Source organism: Labrus bergylta, chromosome 4, assembly GCF_963930695.1.
Source record: "Labrus bergylta chromosome 4, fLabBer1.1, whole genome shotgun sequence".
In the NCBI taxonomy this organism is placed as follows: Eukaryota; Metazoa; Chordata; class Actinopteri; order Labriformes; family Labridae; genus Labrus; species Labrus bergylta.
In genome coordinates this window covers 3,296,955-3,315,072 of record NC_089198.1, presented here as the reverse complement: position 1 = coordinate 3,315,072, position 18,118 = coordinate 3,296,955, and the positions used below count along the sequence as shown (strand labels likewise).

At 42.2% G+C, this 18,118-nt stretch overlaps 2 protein-coding genes across 3 annotated transcripts in view; one reads left to right on the top strand and one right to left on the bottom strand.

Annotated features, from left to right (window-relative positions):
* The window catches only part of LOC110001521 (uncharacterized), an 8,429-nt gene extending 6,147 nt beyond the window's left edge, over positions 1–2,282 (top strand). The window contains exon 4 of the mRNA XM_029281945.2: positions 1–2,282. This exon is cut by the window's left edge and continues 573 nt beyond it. Coding sequence (XP_029137778.2) covers positions 1–1,301 — 1,301 coding nt within the window. The 3' untranslated portion in view covers positions 1,302–2,282.
* A 5,160-nt stretch (positions 2,283–7,442) lies between these two features.
* On the bottom strand, positions 7,443–16,222 carry crfb16 (cytokine receptor family member B16). Of its 2 annotated transcripts, none has more exons than XM_065953507.1 (7): positions 15,676–16,222; positions 14,996–15,125; positions 11,445–11,635; positions 11,001–11,125; positions 10,365–10,512; positions 9,148–9,299; positions 7,443–8,262 (listed from the first exon to the last, which is right to left on the bottom strand). In XM_065953507.1, the coding sequence occupies exons 1-7, from the start codon at positions 15,731–15,733 to the stop codon at positions 8,173–8,175; spliced, it is 894 nt and encodes a 297-aa protein (XP_065809579.1). In that variant the 5' UTR covers positions 15,734–16,222; the 3' UTR covers positions 7,443–8,172. The 2 variants fall into 2 exon arrangements, with proteins under 2 accessions (XP_065809579.1, XP_065809580.1); XM_065953508.1 differs by having other exon boundaries at positions 14,996–15,122; positions 15,676–16,219.
* Positions 16,223–18,118: the final 1,896 nt, after the last annotated feature.

Genomic DNA, 18,118 nt, shown 5'->3' with positions numbered 1-18,118 from the left:
AAGGCTTTAAAATAGATTACTCAGTGACCATCATTGACACTCCAGGCTTTGGAGACACCAGAGGCATAGAGAGAGACAGAGAGATCACAGACCAGCTGAGGAATCTCTTCTCTTCTCAGCGTGGTGTTAGTGAAATTGATGCTGTGTGTTTTGTTGCGCCGGCCTCTTTAGCTCGACTCACACCGTCTCAGAAATATGTGTTTGATTCTGTGCTCTCAATCTTTGGCAAAGACATCGCAGAAAACATCAGGGTTCTCGTGACGTTTGCTGATGGTCAGCAGCCACCTGTCCTGGAGGCGATCAAGGTTGCAGACGTCCCGTGTCCTAAAACAAAAACTGGGCTGCCGATTCACTTCAAATTCAATAATTCAGCTTTGTTTGCAAACAACAAATCACCAGCTGCAGACAGCATGAGTGAAGATGAAGAAGAGGGAAGCTTTAATGAGATGTTTTGGAACATGGGGACCAAAAGCATGAAGAGATTCTTTAATGCTTTGAATCAAATACAAGCTAAAAGCTTGGCCATGACGAAGGAGGTCCTCTGGAAAAGAAAGCAGCTTGAAAATTCAGTTGAAAAGGTTAAAATTGGCTTAGCCAAGCTCGAGGAGATAAAAGAGACAGGTGAGCAACTGAAGCAGTATGAGGCAGAGATCAGCAGAAATGAGAAGTTTGAGTTTGAAGTCACTATAGAAAAACCTTTTCAGATAGATATTTCTGGTTCTGGAGTTTACCAGAACAACTGTCAGCAGTGTTGTTTCACCTGTCATGATAATTGTCGCATTCCAAATGACGAAGACAAAATGCAATGTTGTGCAATGGGACCAAATGGATACTGTACTGTGTGTCCAGGTAAATGTGCCTGGAATATTCATTTTATTCAGAAGTACAGATGGGAGTATAAAGAAGTTAAAGAAAAACGAACGGTGACAGAGCTGAAAGAGAAGTTTGTCGTAGCAAAAGAGGCCAAGTCACCTGTTGAGGCATTGATTGGAAAACTGAAGGCTGAATATGATGATGTGCAGGATGAGGTGGAGAAACTGATAGAGGAATCTGCTCAGTGTTTGACAAGACTTAAAGAGATCGCACTGAGGCCAAATCCTCTCTCCACTCCAGAGTTCATCGACATGCTCATTGAAGGAGAGAAATCTGAGGCCAAACCAGGCTGGACAAAACGAGTTCAGGCCCTGACGGACATAAGAGGAAAAGCTCTTACCGTGGATAAATTAGTTCGAAACCAAGACAGGACTAACACTGACACCTGCCACAGAGACAAACACCAGAAGAGACCAAGACTAAAATGAGGGAAATAGTGATACTGACAACAGCCAAGACAGTGACTGTGATACTGACAAGAATTCTGACAGGAAGTGAGACTTACTTCCATGTGACGAGATAATGATCATTCCTCAATTCAACGTATAGATCGTGCCAATAAGGTAGTGCTTCAACATTTTACAATAAGTCAGTAATTAATTTTGCATGTCAACTATTTTTGAGGCAGAGGCTATGACGTGTAGGCATATTGTTTATTGCCAGTACATTGTGCAAATGTGTGAACATTGTTATATGACTTCTAGGACCATTTTCTTTGATTAATTAAAAACCTGCAGCCATCACAGAGCAGTAGGAATAAAACATGCACTCAATCTGCAGCCTCCCATAGTGAAGGTCTATGTAACTTACAAGAGGCATCAGGGTGGAATTGAAACAGGAATACCAGCCTTTATTTGTGCATCTCTGATTTATTGTACTCATTTTTTTTTAAAATGTGACTGTAAATACTTTTGTTTTGTATGTTACGCCTCTGCAAAGTTCTCTTTGTTTCACACAAGCCTTTTAGTAAGCAAATTTAGTATCAGTATTATTTAGCTTTTGAATTAATCAACAGATGTTTAAGTGTCACTAGTGATGATAAAACTATCAAAAACAGTGACTCATCGACTTCTCTGCAGCTCTTAACCTTTTAAACTATTGTTGTTGTTTTATAAATGAAGACTGTGTTGAATTGTATAATGATTGTGTTGGGTGTGATTCATTGTGTTGCTCTAAAAAGAAAAAGAAAAAAAGGAGATACTTGATTGCTAATATAAAAGCTTTAAGACCTGAATTATCTGAATTGTATCTTGCATGTTTTTTTATTACATTACAACAAAGTGTAATCTTGACAAAATAAATGATTTGAACCATTTGTTGCTATGCCAACCAGTTTACATTTGATGCTGTTTCACCTGCCAAAAAAACATTTGAATTAACACTTAATAAAAACAATTTTCTTTACCAGATCATAGAGCTGTCCAATTTTTTGTGTGTCTCAGAATGTATTTATAGTCTTCTCTCACTTCCTTTTTCTCTTTTGTATTTTTCTCTCACACAGACTATCACCAAGCTGTTTTTGCAGAGCCCTGATTATAGACTTGTTTTTCCTGCGAGTTTAGAACTCTCTCTTGTCCAGACCCCAAACTATATCTGTGTATTAATTAGATATTTCTATAAATCTCTGCCAGGTCTAGAGGTTTTAGAACTTGTGTATCTTTAATGAGCTTCTGCTTCCAGAGGTATATGGCACCCTCTTGTGGTGGTTATAGTTATTGGCCCTGTTTTGGGTTGTTTAACAGGTGAAAAAGATTTTTGCTGATTTCATCCACATTTGCCTGAGGAAGATCTCGGAGATCTGCGTTAAATTAAATTGGGAGTTGTACAGTGTGTTTACCTTTTTTCTCAAAATATATTTACAACAAAATACTGATGTAAACAAAATATGCTCACACAAAAATATATCAGTGCAACAGATACAATTTGTCGTTGTTACAGTAAGAAACAACAAAAAGTAGTCAAGAGATAAAAGATTAAATCAACTGAAATAAAATGTTTTTTTCACCACGTTTCATTTATCAATATTAATACATTTAATGATAAATAATGTGTTTATTCTGTATCATTATGCCACTAAGTGAACGTAGGACACTTTAGATGTACTAAATAATATTTAAAATGATATTTAATCATCTTTACTTATCTGTAAAGTAGTCAGTAAAATGGGCAGAGTCCCTCTCTGTCCCCTGTAGTGAGTCAGAGTCAATATGCAAATGAGGGGACGTACTGTAGTGCTGTACTCCAGGTAATATACCTAGCTGTGTTCCTTGTCCCTGATCTTGAAAAGGGGGATAGTCTGGTCGAAGGCCTCTCTCAACATCACAGTACGCCTGAAGGACAGACATGGTATGATTGAGCCTGGCATACCTGATCAGTCTGCCAACCTTTAAAATACAAAAAACTATTTAAATGACAGATTGAGAAAATGAGTATTTATTCATTTTATTATAGAATCTGTTAGAGATAGGTGGATCTTTTCTAGTGGTCATTTTGGAGTCTCCTCTGTGATGAGCTGTACTGGGTTTTACTGAGAGCTGTTCCTAATACTTTGTCCACACTTTCTAGTGGTCATTTTGGAGTCTCTTCTGTGATGAGCTGTACTGGGTTTTACTGAGAGCTGTTCCTAATACTTTGTCCACACTTACCCCTAAATTCCACCAGCTGCGTGGTCGGTTCTCCGCTGGCCCTGCTGCGTCCTCCATAGCAGATACGCAATGCTTCTATTTCTGACCAATGCCGGAGCACGGCGCATCAATTTACCACAGAAACGATCAAGCAGGACAGGAAGTCAGACACCGAAACAACATAAAACATCCAGTTTATTTTCAGAATAAAGCACTCCTCCCTGACGGTTCAGAACAATGACCGTATGTGTGTTTGTTGATGTATTTGTAAGGGTTTGATACAGATTCATACCACATACATCGTATTATCTCGCGCTGTCAAGAGTGTACAGTAATCTAGAACTACAGCTCGCTCTGCACACATATCTGGTGGAAGTTCTGGGTTACTCACTGAATAGACAAATTAGGAACATCTCTCAGTATAACCCAGTACGGTCGTTATAGTTTAGCTTATATCACAATTTCTCCTCGTCAAAAACAGTTTCAATTGGAATAACAGTACAGTTTAAACATTGTGTAACATTACAGCTCTTATTAGAGGCACAAATGAGTCGTATTAACGCAAACATTTAAATGTAAAATAAAGTTAATTTACCTGTTTGTCGGGACTCGTCATCAATGTTTGTAACTGGTGTTGTAGCATCAGCGTCTCCCACGTTTCTATTTCTGATGTTGATTTCTGATTAATTTTAGAAGCAGCGCCGCGAGCTACGCTACTACTGCTCATAATTTTAATGAGGAAGAACCATCAATCAATCCTGTCTGTATTTGGGTGTGGGGCGACTATGGCTTAGGAGTACAGTCGGCCGTCTCTCAGAGAGAATCACTCCCATGATTCTCCACCAGCCTCAACATGAGCTTTGGTTAATGTTTTGATTGAGAGCCACCTGACTGCAGAATTTACATACTATGCGTTTAACTTTGATTTACAAAGTGCCCAAAAGGTGTAATTAATTTAGCATGTAAACTATTTCTTTAAGGCAGAGGCTATGATGGGTAGGGTATTTGTTTATCTGGTATATCGTGCAAAAATATGTTAGTGCAATATACATACAGGATATTGTCATGATTTGGTTTTATATTTTGTATCATTTCAGAGTTTAGATTTTCTTTATTTTGTGTCATTCTTCCCTGGTGTTTGTTTCCCTTGTGTGGTTCCTAGTTAAGTCTTTATTGTTTCCTGTGTTATTTTGCAATTTCATATCCTTGTGTCCCTCTATGTTCTAGTGTGTTTTATTGTTGTTACATTCTTCAGTTCTCTGTGTCATTAGTGTTCTGATTTATACTGTAGTTCTTGTCCCAGTGTTTCTTGTCTTGTCTTTGTTCCTGCCTCTGTGTGTTAGTTCTCTCCAGTTATGATTGCCCTCAAGTGTCAGTCGTCAGTCTTTCCCTGTTCCCGGTGATTCCTCGTGACTTAAGACCTTTTGTGGATTCTTCAGTTTAGACATTTTATGATAGTAAGTTTGTTTTGCCTTTTCCTTTAAAATAAATAGTTTTCTTTAGTTCTGCACTTGGGTCCTCATCATTGTTTTTTTCATGAACCGAAACAGATATAGTTGTTGTTACAGTAAGAAACAGCAAAAAGTAATCAGAGATAAAGATTAAATCAACTGTTTTATCCAGCAGATGTTTCATTTATTAATATAGATGTGAATATTTTCAGCTCTCAAGAAGAAAAATACATTTAATGATAAATAAGGTGTTAATTCTGTATCATTATGCCACTAAGTGAACGTAGACATCTTTAAATGTACTAAATAATATTTGTAATGATTTTTAATCATCGTAACTTATCTTTTAAGTAGCAATATTGGAGTCCTCTTGATGGGGAAAAAAACAGTTAACATGGACGCTAGAAGTATAGGCTAAGGTTGTTTTTTTCATGGCTGATATTTAATCACCTAAAGGTGGCACAGAGCTCCTTTTTTCTTCATTGAGAGAATGACGAACACAGAATGAGCCTCAGGTAAATATTGTTATTTAATATACTCTCCTGGCTTGCTTTATAAGCTAGTTAAACCTTTGAGCTTTTGCCACACTTAATAGAATTACAATAACTATGTACAAAATATATTATTTTATTTTGCTCCGTTTTGATTTGATGAAGGATAAGAGTTATTCACAATAAGGCGTGTAGCTGACCTGATTGACAGGTGGGCGCGGTGTAACGGTTTGTCAGGAGGTTTAAAACCCGCCTCAGCTCCAGCTCTCAGCCTGTCGTTAGGTTGACTGAAAGTTAGACTGAGACAGCATTTCCAGCATGGTGGTACTCCTTCTGTGTTTTTGATTGAGGCCTTCCTGTTCTCGTTGTATTTTGTTTGTTAGTTTTGACTTTAATTTAAGATTAGATTGGCTTCTTTTCTGTTTTGTGGAAGAAGCTTGTTTTGGGATGTAAGTTATTCTTCAGATTGTAAATAAATCCTTGTTTTCTGCTCGTGGAGCTTATTAGAAACATGCAGAGGCTTTTTAGGTCGGGTACAATCACTTCTATCTGAACCACTTCTCTTGCCCGCTTCCATCACTGCAACATCTGTTGACCTGATAACTGCTCTCATATCTGGCAAACTGAGGGGAGTCCAAAACGGCCTTATGGGGGGGATGCTTACAAGTTACAAGTCATACCTCGTTGTAAAGGTGACTAATCAGGCTTTCCAATGATATATAATACAACACCAATTGGTATTATAACAGGAGCAAAATAAGTGACCGAAATAACGTTTCCAAACTTTTTTTTGAGGAGTTTATAATGAGATGATTCTCATGTAGTTGAATGAAAACTGTTGAAACAGCTTTTGGTATTAATACTTTTTACATTTAATAACACTGGACATATTTATAAAGTGTGACCTACACACACACAGGTTAACTCTCACATCGAGGGGATTTGTGTAAAAAAATAATAAACATGAACGGTGATGACATGACGCTAAAGCATGAAGGCAACAGACACAACATGCTCACAGTTTTTTCATCAAGGAAGCGTTTTCAGTAAAATGTCGAAGTCTCTCAGGTGACAGGAAATTATTACTCTGATATCAAAACAACAACCTCTATAAAAGTTTATGCACCCTATAACTTAGACATTTCCTCCCGCTCTCAGAACGTTATTCAGATCCTTGTTTGAATATCATGTAAATTACTGCAATATTAAATGGTGCAATACTTTGTCCTAGCTATCTAAAAAAAGTACGGATTCTGCAAGAAATCAAGTTAAATGTGTCCTATCATGTTCTGGAGTCAGTTCTCCTACTGACCCTTTTCTTCTTTTCACACTGAGTGCAACATTTATCATAATGTATGTATGTCCAACATGTCTGATGCACGGTATAAACCGCAGATTATGTGAGCTTATTCCAATGTGCCATCCTCTGCATACACACGACACAAAACATCTCATTCCAGGAAACAAACAAAGGCTCGAACATTGTATGCAGAGGAGCACAGATATGGACCGACCCAGACGATGGCATAAAAAAAGAAAAGGGTTTTAGTCCACAGTCTGTGGGGCCCTCTGGTGGTCAGGGAGAGCATTTCATAGTCGTGGGGCAGCAGAGTAGAAGGCTCTGTCCCCCATTGAGCAGAGCTCTTGGTGTTTGTGGGGTGAGCAGTTCCTTAAGGTATGGAGGGGCGTTGCCATTACAGATGTGTGATACGGGAAGCCTGCAGTGTAGTGAGTGCAGGATGGGTGTGATTCAGCAATCTCTCATCAGGATCATGGCAGCTGAGGTCAGGGAGGCTATGAGTCAATCAGGAGTAGTAAAATAATTGTACATACACAACACACTTTTGCACAAATAATTGGTTGCAACAAGCCTCAGGTCACCCCCCCACCCCCCTCCTTGATTAATTTGGGGGGTGGGAAGTTGGACCCAAATTCAGGCCAAAAGTTGTCCAGTGTGTAGCAAGCCAAAGTTTCTGTTAACTTTTCTGAAATGTTTGTATCAAGTGGCAGTTGCTGGTGTTGACAAATGAAGCCCGTACAAAAAGTACTGCAGTACATGCTGCAGTTCCTGTTGTGTCCACTAGAGGCTGTCTCCTGCAGTGAGTCAATTCCCATAGAGTTCCATGTAAAAATATCCAGCTTTGCTTTTTCACCCAGTAAAGCTTCTTTGAGGTAATATGATGAAACACTAACAAAATGTTCACCGTTACGCAGATGATACTCAATTATTCTTATCAATGAAACCAAACAGCACAGTTCCTCCAGTGTCCACTAGAGGCTGTCTCCTGCAGTGAGTCTGTCCCCATAGAGCTGGTACAAAAGCAGTTTGGGTACCAGGTAGCTATCTGCGTCAGTGATAGCCATACCTGGCTTTTTAGCTCGTTTTTAGCTGACTGTTTGTCAGGTTTTTAAAACTTCTTCGGCCTCGTCCCTTCATGGACTCACCGTTGTTATAATCACATCACCTGACTTCCTTTTTTTCCCACCTCTTTTTTGAAAATAGTATCGGTTCCTTCAGCCACATGAAAAAGTTCCCTTTAACTTTTCATTGCACGGTTATCCGTCCATATTCTGATGCTGTTTCTTTTTGGTCCCATCTGGTTTAAAAGACCAAATCTCCTCGGAGCTCTGGGCTCAAAAGCACCTCCTCCAAACATTAACATACTCCTGGAATCCGTAAGAAAATGGAAGTTCAGTTCTTTGGTCCTCCATATTCGTTGTGAAGTTTCAGAGCTAACAGTCGACGCCTGGCATCACCTTGATCTTCTCACAAAGCTCCGCCTCTTCAGGGCTCAGCGGGATTTGAATGTCCCAATCGGATCTCTGCAAGAGAGAAAGTATAGTTTTTATTCACGTTAAAAATGAAACTTTTGACCTTACAATAGATCTGTTTGTAATTTGAGGATATCGTTGTTTATTCAGGGTAACAGGCAAATCACAGCCCTCAAAAAGCTGTGAACAGAGGTATGAATGAGCAGATTTCTCTTTGTGCATGTAAACACCATATTCTGACTATGATCAGAACCAGGATCAGGCTCATTACTGGGATACTCAAGCCCATGTAAACAAACTTCTAGAACAGTTTGTTTTATTTGCGAAATACCTTTATATGCCCAATTATACTGAGGCCCGCCCAAAGAAAGTGTCTTGGCCCCTGAAAGGCAGAGTGAATGGTCCCTCTGCAGGTGCCATTTAATCATATCAGTGCATGCGTATTGGATCTGTAGCGTCATTGGAGTCAAAAGACCAAGCTTCCTTTATTTTCTGCCATCTGTGTTATCATTGCTTCAATTTAGGATGGATTATGTTTTTGCTAACCATCATGGCCCCTCTTACGGCTGGGCCCCAGAAAGCTTTCCCCTTTTTTCCCCCTTATGTGCGGCCTTGCTAACACTTATAGACATCCCACTCAACTCTGTTCTTTGACCCTTCCATCACTTCTCATACATCCACCCTCCTTCCTTGTCCCTTCATCTTGTTTGTCTAATTCTTGGCACAGTCTGGGCCGAGGTCAGCTCAGGTAGACCCTGAATCCTGAGTCCCCCTCTGCCTGGCCCTCAGTCCGTCCTCCCAGACCAGCCTGACTGATGACATCCCCTTCCACCATGATCATTATCTCACCATACATTAATCCGTCTCAACATTCACATGACCTGATATCTAATTGTTGTGACGTGCTCCTTGCTAGATACCAATGAGTAGACTGACCAGTGATTGGGGCAGTGGGTCTTTATGGAAGTATGATTGACAGGCGTCTGCACGGCAGTGAACGATGGACCAGAACACGGCGAACAGGAGGCCCGCCATTATGATGACCGTCACCGCCACAGTGGTCGGCCTCTTCCACGCAGCGTCCGGCCCTGCAGGTGAATCACAGAGAGAGTTTATTCTTACACTGTCCTTTCTTTTTAAACCAGCCCACCGTGTTCTTTTAAATCTGTTAGACAATGTATCCCGATGTTCTACTTGTGGTGCACGCCAGGAGAGGAAGATGTAGACCAATCACAGGGCTTACAGTCAACATCACTTCGACGCGTAGTTACATTTAGGAGGAGGGGCACGCCAGGCTGCGTTGGTACAGTGCTACATCAACAGCGTATGCTATGGGAAGATTTAGGCTTTAGGGGCCAATCACAATGAGACGCGTCGCCAGCAGCCTGGCATGCGCTCCTTTCTTGTGCTGGCGGTTTTTAGACTCGCATAAAAGTTAAAATATTCTGATTTTTTTTTCAGCACGAGGCACAGAGTCGCACAGCACGTCAATGTGACACCTGGCACCGGCAGCCAATCAAATCAATCAGGAGGCGGGCCTTTCACTTTACCCCTTCCTTCCCAACAAAGAAGAACTACTCTCCTTGTTTTGAGATGGTGGTATTCACTATACTGTATATCATGAACTCCGTGAACTATGTGACGCAAGTCCTAAACATAAGAGCCTCAAGTGGAAACAGGCCCATTTCTGTGACAAAAGGAGCGTTTGTTGTGTTTGAAAAATACATTTTATTTATTTTTTTCCTCCACATACAATCAAATTGGCTGATGAAAAAGTATTTTGTGTTTCGGACAGTGAGAATGGATTATTAGTGTGGATTTGTGACGTTTGTACACCTTACAAGTGGAGAGAAACTGAAATAGTTCAGGTCATTTTAGAACATCTGAACAAATTTGGAATGGGGAACTTGTCCTGCAATTAGAAACATGGATAAAAAAATAGATTTTAAGGGGAAATCATTGAGCATGAGATTGATTTTAGGGATGGAGTACAAATGATGATGCAAAGGGAAGCTTTTCCTTCAATCAGAAACAAGGTGAAATCAGTGGTTTTAGGGAGAGAGCACATTTATTAAAGAAAGAAAAACTAACACTAAAGGTCAAAAGAGGAGAATAAAGTCGAACATGTCTTTGCGTTCGACTGTCACATGTACCTGTGATGGACACACACTGTGTGTCGCTGCTGCTGCTGTAGAGCTGTGTGTTCAGGGCTGTGTGAGCTCTCACGCAGTACTCCACTCCCTCCTGCAGGGCGGGGACGTTCAGCACCTTCTGCTCAGAGTCCATCGTGTACACATCAGCCTGAGAGAGAGATACGGAAGAGGATTAGGGCCACACATAAAAAATAATAATAGAGTTCTGACTTTATTCTCAGAATTCTGACTTTAAACTCAGAACTACGCTACCTGTAAGGACCAACTCCGGTGGATAGTCACTGTGCTCTATTTTGTATTTTTTGAATGTGTGGCCCTAATCCTCTTCCGTAGAGAGAGAACATTTATTACAGGTGAAAATGTTTTTTTTAAATCTGGCAACATATCCCTATAGTTTTTGAGCTATGAGACAAAGAAGAAGAAGAAGGGATTGTAAAAGTGAAGGTCAAAGAAAAGAACAGAGTGAGCAGAAAGAAATTTGTGAAGGGACAAAAGAGGAAAATTAAATTGCTTAAAATAATAAATAAAAGAGAGGAAAAGAATCAGCTAAGTGAACATAAACAAGAAAAGATACAAATGAGTAAAAGGAGTTTAATCAAAGTAGAGACAGAAAACAGACCAGATGTGATCTCTGACCTGCAGCTCGTCGTCTCTCTTCCACACCGTCACCTTGACAACAGCAGTGAGAGGAAGCTTGTCAAACGTCACCTGAAGAGCGCCGCCGTCCCCCGTCAGCACCATCTCCGGCACCGTTAGAACGGCTGTAAGCAAAAAAAGAAGAATATGTGATTTTTTTGATCCAGCAGATGTCGCCCTTGAGCACCAGCATGAAACCAAAACAACTTGCGCTGCATTGTTGTGTTAGCATGCTAATGCTAGTGATCTTTATTATGCTGGTATCTTCACACTGCATGTAAATTTACCTGAAATGAGCGTGATCTAGAAACACAGTTAAGCAGTGAGTACAGTATGTTATTCTTCTTTTCTCTAGTCCCTCAATTAAACAACTTTATATCAGTATTTTAGAATATATATGATGAGCTGCTGTGGGATGAAAACCTGCTCCTGATTGGCTCTTACTGTCTCTGCGGTTGAAAGAACGGTCGAGTCTGTTCCAGGAGGAAAGCTTGGACCCGCATGCCGCTTTGACTCGGAGGTTGTAGTCTGAGTCCGAGCCGAGGTCGTACGTCAGGTCGCAGTGAGTGTGAGGAGTCTGCTGGCACTCGGGAGCATCCACCCAGCTGCCGTTCAGCACCGTCAGCTCAAACTCCCTGATGGACAAACAAAACACAGCGCTTTAGAATCATCCTGTCTTTGTTTGTCTGCTTCAGTTGTTGTGTGATATTATATCATGACACATGTTGTGTAAGCTCAAACTAAAGCCATGAGACATCAGTGTGAGCCTCAGGAACCACACCCTGCATACCTCCACAACACACACAGAAGCCCTTAAAGCTACTGAAGCATGTTTTCATTTCTAATTAGTCACATCATCCAGTGGAAGGTTTAGTCTGAGCCGTGGTCAGAGTCGTATTGACCAATCAGGTACCAGTAAACACGGTGGATAAACTTTGATGGAAAGACGGTGCGTCAACTGTCTCAGGTGGGTTCCACGAAACGGAAAAAAACATCATTCAATCACCATCAACACATTTTGCACAAGTCTTTACCCCAAACTTAACTATTTCACTGATCACTCAATCACTTCCAACATTTGGTACATTCCCTTTCTTGCAAGGATCCGTCATGTGTACATTTGTTTGGGGATCGTAAAAGTGTTCAACCGACTGTAAATGTTTTTCAAGCTTTGCAAAAGTTTTTCACACCACCTTTAATTTTGGTTTGCACCAAAACGCTGTAAATCAACAAAGTGTCTGTGACCATCTGTTGGTTACTGAAGGGGATCGTCATGCTGGAAATGTCGACCTATAACGACAGGCTGAGAGCTGGAGCTCAGGCAGGTTTTAGGCCTCCTGACAAACTGTTACACCGTGCCCACCTGTCAGTCAGTCAGATCAGCTACACGCCTTATTGATGATTCACTCTTAACCTTCATTAAATCAAAACCGATGAGTCATTAGAAAACAAGCTGCCTACATACAGTGTGTGTCAATAAAGACATGAGCTAATCACACCTATTTGGTCTTTAGAACCAGACTGTAAACATGTTCATCTCTGCTGTAAAAACAGGCTTTTTAGAATGGGTGCGGATGTGACTTCCTGTGCTTCTGCAGCCAGCCTCTAGTGGACACTCCAGGAACTGCAGGATTTTGCACCAGACGTTGCTGCTTGTCTAGAACAGATTGTTAGCTGCTCTTACACGCAGATATCTGTTCGTAGAGATTATGGAGGATTATCTTCTTCCTGATTCTGCTCTCCGTACAAACTTTTATCCCGCATACACTGAAGCCTGACCCGGACAACGAATGTACAAGAAACAGAACACAACCCTGATGCGACAACTATATTCCTTTCTTGTGGTTTTTATTCCGCCCAGGATGTCTTTGTCCCGGCAGCAGAGGCCGGGCTCTCGAGTAGACGGAGCTCCCCGACCTTCAGCGAGGTGATCTGGCACTACTACCACCCGATGTCCCTGACGCCCAGCCTCCACCATCAGACTGTGTCCTCCCAACAACCACCGCCGTCCTCCTTCATGCACGGCCCGCTCCGACCTCCACCTCAGCGGCGAGGAAGTGTGGACAACAGGAACGCGAGGAACAACAAGGAGAAATCCTTCCTGCATATTATCTCATATGCTCTTTTGTAAAGTGTCTCCAGATAACATTTATTGATTCTTAAATCAAAGTATTGGACACCTTCCGACCTGATGGATTAGCAGAGTTACTAAAGTTCATCCTGAGGCGAACATGAAGTACTCCTTTCGCCTGCTTGTTGAGATATTTCAGATTCAGAGCGGTGAATCAACCTGACAGGTGTGCATACCTGCAGTGGAGGCGTGCTACTAGTTTTTAAGACTTGGAACCGGATCTCAACATTCATTACTCGCTTTATGACTTCAAAGACAGCCGCAGGAATGTTCCCCAGAGTTAATTAAAAGTCCTTCTCTGACGCAGTCTGATGCTGCAGTGGTGAAAACTAAAGCCCAGCTCGGACACACCTGTCCATTAAAGTCATTAACACAGGTGTGTCGCTTTTTTTCTGTGTCATTAGGGCACAGGAATAGAATGCGTTTACAGTGGGGACGATTAACAGGCAGGTGTTGTTTATGTGCATATTTTAACCTGTTACTCACCTGCACTGTCGGCCTGCACCTGAGGCTCCTCTTCACTACAAACACTAATGTTTTCTTAGTGCACCTGACCTCAACCGCACACACAAACTGTTTCTTCCTGCAACACTTAAGTCTTTATATGTGATTTTTCACACTTAAATATAATAGAAATCAAGTATATCCTCTGAAAATAACTCTGTGAGTCATGACTGTCTACAATGGGTGTAACACCCGAGTCCCACTGTCTGTGATGTTTTCAGAGTTTTCAGAGTCCTATCTTCAGTTTGTTTACATCGCCAGGACGGCCGGCCGACTCCTCCCCTCGTGTATAAAAGTTGTTTGATTGAAGGACTAGAGAAAAGAAGAATAACATACTGTACTCACTGCTTAACTGTGTTTCTAGATCACGCTCATTTCAGGTAAATTTACATGCAGTGTGAAGATACCAGCATAATAAAGATCGCTAGCATTAGCATGCTAACACAACAATGCAGCGTGAGTTGTTTTGGTTTCATGCTGGTGCTCAAGGATCTACTGGATCAATAAATCGCATATAAAGCCTTTAAAGTGATACTCTTGTTTGTAGTGGGATAACTTTTCAAATAAGTGAGAAGTCAAGTCAAGTGACAATTGGACCACTGGGATTATTTCTTGTTGTGTAATTAATGCCACTGTCACCAACAGTCACCTTTTGTCCAGAAGGAGGATCAGTAATTTTCTTAAACAGCTGCTCTCTAAAGGCCCGGACACACCAAGCAGACGGCAAATAACTTATGGGATCAAAAGGTCGCCTCACGTCGCCTTTTGTCTTGGCCAAAGAGTTGCACCTGAACACACCACAAAGACTACAGCCGACGGCCAACCACCACGTACGTTCTGCACGAGTGAGAGGAAGTAACTCTCCCTGCCAGCAGGGAGCGGTAGTCTGTAATCGTCATTCCAAAAAGGGGGAAAGCAGAAGTGGATGAGGTCAGAGAAGAACGCGGATAAAAAAAAAACGTTGTGATACGAGAAGATATTTTTCTCATTGCTGTCGCTCACCCCTCGTAATAAAGGTGCTTCTAATCGAGACTAACGTCCGATGAAAAGTCACCTCTTGATTGTGGTCGTTTACGTGCTTTCGTCACTTCCGTTCTTCTTCTCGTGCTGAACAGCCAATCAGAATGATTCCTCTCACAAACTGAAGAGGACGCAGATTCAACATGTTGAACCGTCCGAGAAAAGGGAGACGGGGGGCCTGCACTCGCCGCAAAAACTAGGCCGACGATCAAACAAAGGATATGGTGCATTTTCTGGGGGAATACTTTTAGCAGTGGATGGATACACATTTGGTGTTTTCCTCATTCATGGCCACTACATGACGACAGCTGTCAGAATCAGGTAAATAAATGTGACTTACCCCTGGAACTGAACCGAGTACAGGACTGCAGTGTCACAGTGAGCCTGCAGGGGGAGCCACTTCAGGACGTGTTTCATGTTAACAGAGTCCATCGTAACTCCTCCGGGCGCCGCCAGCGTCCAAACACCTGCTGACACAATCAAATCATATTCATCCTCCAGTGAAGAAAATAAACCCGGTTACATAGAAGTCTAAATGAGCCCCCTCCATTTTGTGGTCTCAATCTCTCCCCCCCTTGAAGTGTTATTGACCGCCTAAAAATCCTTAACTACATTTGCCTTGTCAGAGGCGGGACTTATGTTAGAATCACCATTCTGGGCTGTTCTGCACCAAGCTTCTGTTAGTTTTCTTCACATGTCCAAGTTGCATATTTAGTTTTAGCCGTACTTTAAATACTTTGCACATTAATTTTATAAAGCCTCTGAAAATTTGAGATTTTTGCAATCTTAAAAGATTACTGCAGCCACCCTGTGCAACACAGCTCCAGTGAGTTCTAGATCTACCCCTTGGTCTCTTCCCAACCCCCACAGCTCATGACCACAGGTGAGGGTTGGAACGTAGAAGAAGCGACCTCCCGTTGTGGAGTGGCTGAGGCGTCAGAGTATCCTTGCCCTGCTTCATTTAAAATGTTCCACAATCAATCATTGGAGTGTGAAAGTTTTAAAAAAGCTTTAACTTACAGTCTGTGAAGCCCAGCAGGACCGTCATCATCATCATCACCTGCAGACTCCGTGTCATGACCGGAGAGTTTGTCTCAGGAAGAAATGGCGGGAAAAAAATCTGTTGGTCATGTCAGGTCCACCATGTTCAAATCCCTCCAAATAAACTCAACATGTAATCCAGAGAACTGTGCAGCACCCCTGCAGAGAAATCCTGACTCCTCCTGAATCCTGGATCCTTCTTTCAGCTCACCCCAGAGCTGACAACGAGCCGTAAATCCACCGAGATCATCTCCCATTCAGAGTCTCAGAGTTAGGGTCCACATGATCCTCAGTGGGACGTTCCTGTCAAGGGTTTATTTCAACCTCTGAACTCTTGATTCAAACACATTAAAGAGCCTGTAAAGTGATCCGTGTTGGCGTGTCTGTGGTCTGCTCTGTGTGCAGAGGAAAGCTGGTGTGTCTGGATGCTGATGCTGATTCTGGGCTGCTCAGCCGGTCTGACTCGTTTGTTTTCTCCCTCAGGCCTTCAGCTGTCATCTCAGGCCCGACACACAACACGCCCAACGCTCTCTGAATACCATATAGCTCCTGTAGAGCTGCTGGAGTGTGTGTGTGTGTGTGTGTGTGTGTGTGTGTGTACAGCTCTATTTAGGTTCTGACTTTCAGAAAACCAGAGAAAATGCAAGGCCGTGTTTCAGAGCTCCCTGCTACAAGGAGTTGCTCCATGGTGGCAAAATGTAAGGATTCCCGCTTAAATTCAGATTATTTGTTACTGTCCCACATGTGGAAATGTGTTCTGCAGCAGCAGCACACAGACAGTCATGATCCTGCTCGCTCCTGTTTGCAGGCAGGTCAGATTTTCAAATAGAGACCATAAAGTAGTCCCTAAGTTCATGTTCATGCACAGACCCTTAAGGCCGGCTACACACTGGACGGTTTTCAAATCATAACTGATTTTAAAACTTGGGCTCAGTACGTGGGTACGGAACGTTTGTGTTGACACTAATCAAATGCACTGGACTTTGAGTCAAGAGTACTCGGATTCTCCATTCCCCCACACCAACCTGCAGACTTCTGGGGGACAGAGTCTTCAGTGTGGCATCCAACACCCTGTGGAACGCTCTCCCAGCAGTTACCCACAATGCTTCATCCTCGGACATGTTAGAAAAAGTCTTCAAAACCAACGTAGCTTATGGACTCTGTTTATTGTGTTGTTTTGATTCTGTGTTCTGATGTAAAGTGTAGCGTAGGGACCCGGACATACCCGAGACCAAAGTGCTCACAGCCAGAGACAAGACCAAGGCATGGTCAGGCGACAAGATTAGACGATAGTATTCTGGGACGAGACCAAGAACTTCAAAAAGTGGTCTCAAGACCAATAAGATAAGAATTCATTAAGTGCCTTTCAAGGGACCCAAGAACGCTTTAGTGTCGTAGTCAGGGGCGTCAGAAGCATTCAAAATGTGTGTTATGAATTGGCGCTATACAAAGTAAAGATTGATAAGGATAATGACTCTATCAACGAGCCACAGCCGCCCCTCAAGACGCTCACAACTCAGCTCTTTTATTTCTCTTGTGATATCTTCAATAAACGATGTTTATCTGGACTTCTCATGTGAATCTGCCTTGTTAGTGTAATGAGATGTTTGCACAGGGCTGGAGGGTGAAATGTAAACAGCAGTTTCAGACTGCACAGCGTGTGCGCTACATTTGTTGTTTAAAATGTTTCAGAAAAGGTCGAATTGTTCCTCTTCTCTGTGGGGAAGTTTAACCCCCGCTAACAACTCGGTGTGTTCTCCTTCAGAGAGAGAAATGACGCTCCATACTGACCCTGATTCAGAGTTTCAGTCAGGCTGCGTCACCACCGAGAGGGACGCTCAGAGTGTGAGGTGTTGGACTTTTGACTCTCAGGATGATCAAACATTAACTGTCACCGACCATAAAAAGCCGTAAAAACACACAAACACTGGCACAAGCTGCTCACATCCTGCTTTTTATATATGCCTGAAACTGTCAGAGAAATCTCTCGTTTGCACGAGTTTAGTAGTTGAGTCGTGCTGTACACAGATGAAGACAACACGGCGTTGTTTGTTCACATCATAGCTTGGGCTGGAGCTGCACTTCCTTATGTGGGCATTGAAAATGTCCATCTTTGACTTCCTGCTGCTGGTTGGACTTCTCCTTCCGTCATGAACGGCTCTCTGGTTGGTTAGAGGAAACAGACGAGCACGGCTGTGGCTTCAGTTCCTTTAACCCAGATTATTAAATGTGGAGCAGGATAATAAAATAAAATAAAACTTCAGGGCTATAAATGTTTATCTCGGTTTCATTGCAATAACTGTTGCTGCTTTGGTTTTAGTTTGTATTGCAGCTCTCAACATCCATCCATCATCTACACCACTTGTCCCGTTGGGGGTCCCGGGGGGCTGGAGCTGATCCCAGCTGTCATTGGGCTGAGAGG

Bases quoted from the DNA above. Each gene is read 5' to 3' on its own strand.
- crfb16 (XM_065953507.1), bottom strand. From the start codon at position 15,733: ATGACACGGAGTCTGCAGGTGATGATGATGATGACGGTCCTGCTGGGC. The intron at 11,126-11,444 runs GTAAGAGCCAAT...TTTTGCTTACAG, and splicing joins TTCTTTCAACCGCAGAGACA to CCGTTCTAACGGTGCCGGAG. The intron at 9,300-10,364 runs GTACATGTGACA...ATTCACCTGCAG, and splicing joins ACAGTGTGTGTCCATCACAG to GGCCGGACGCTGCGTGGAAG.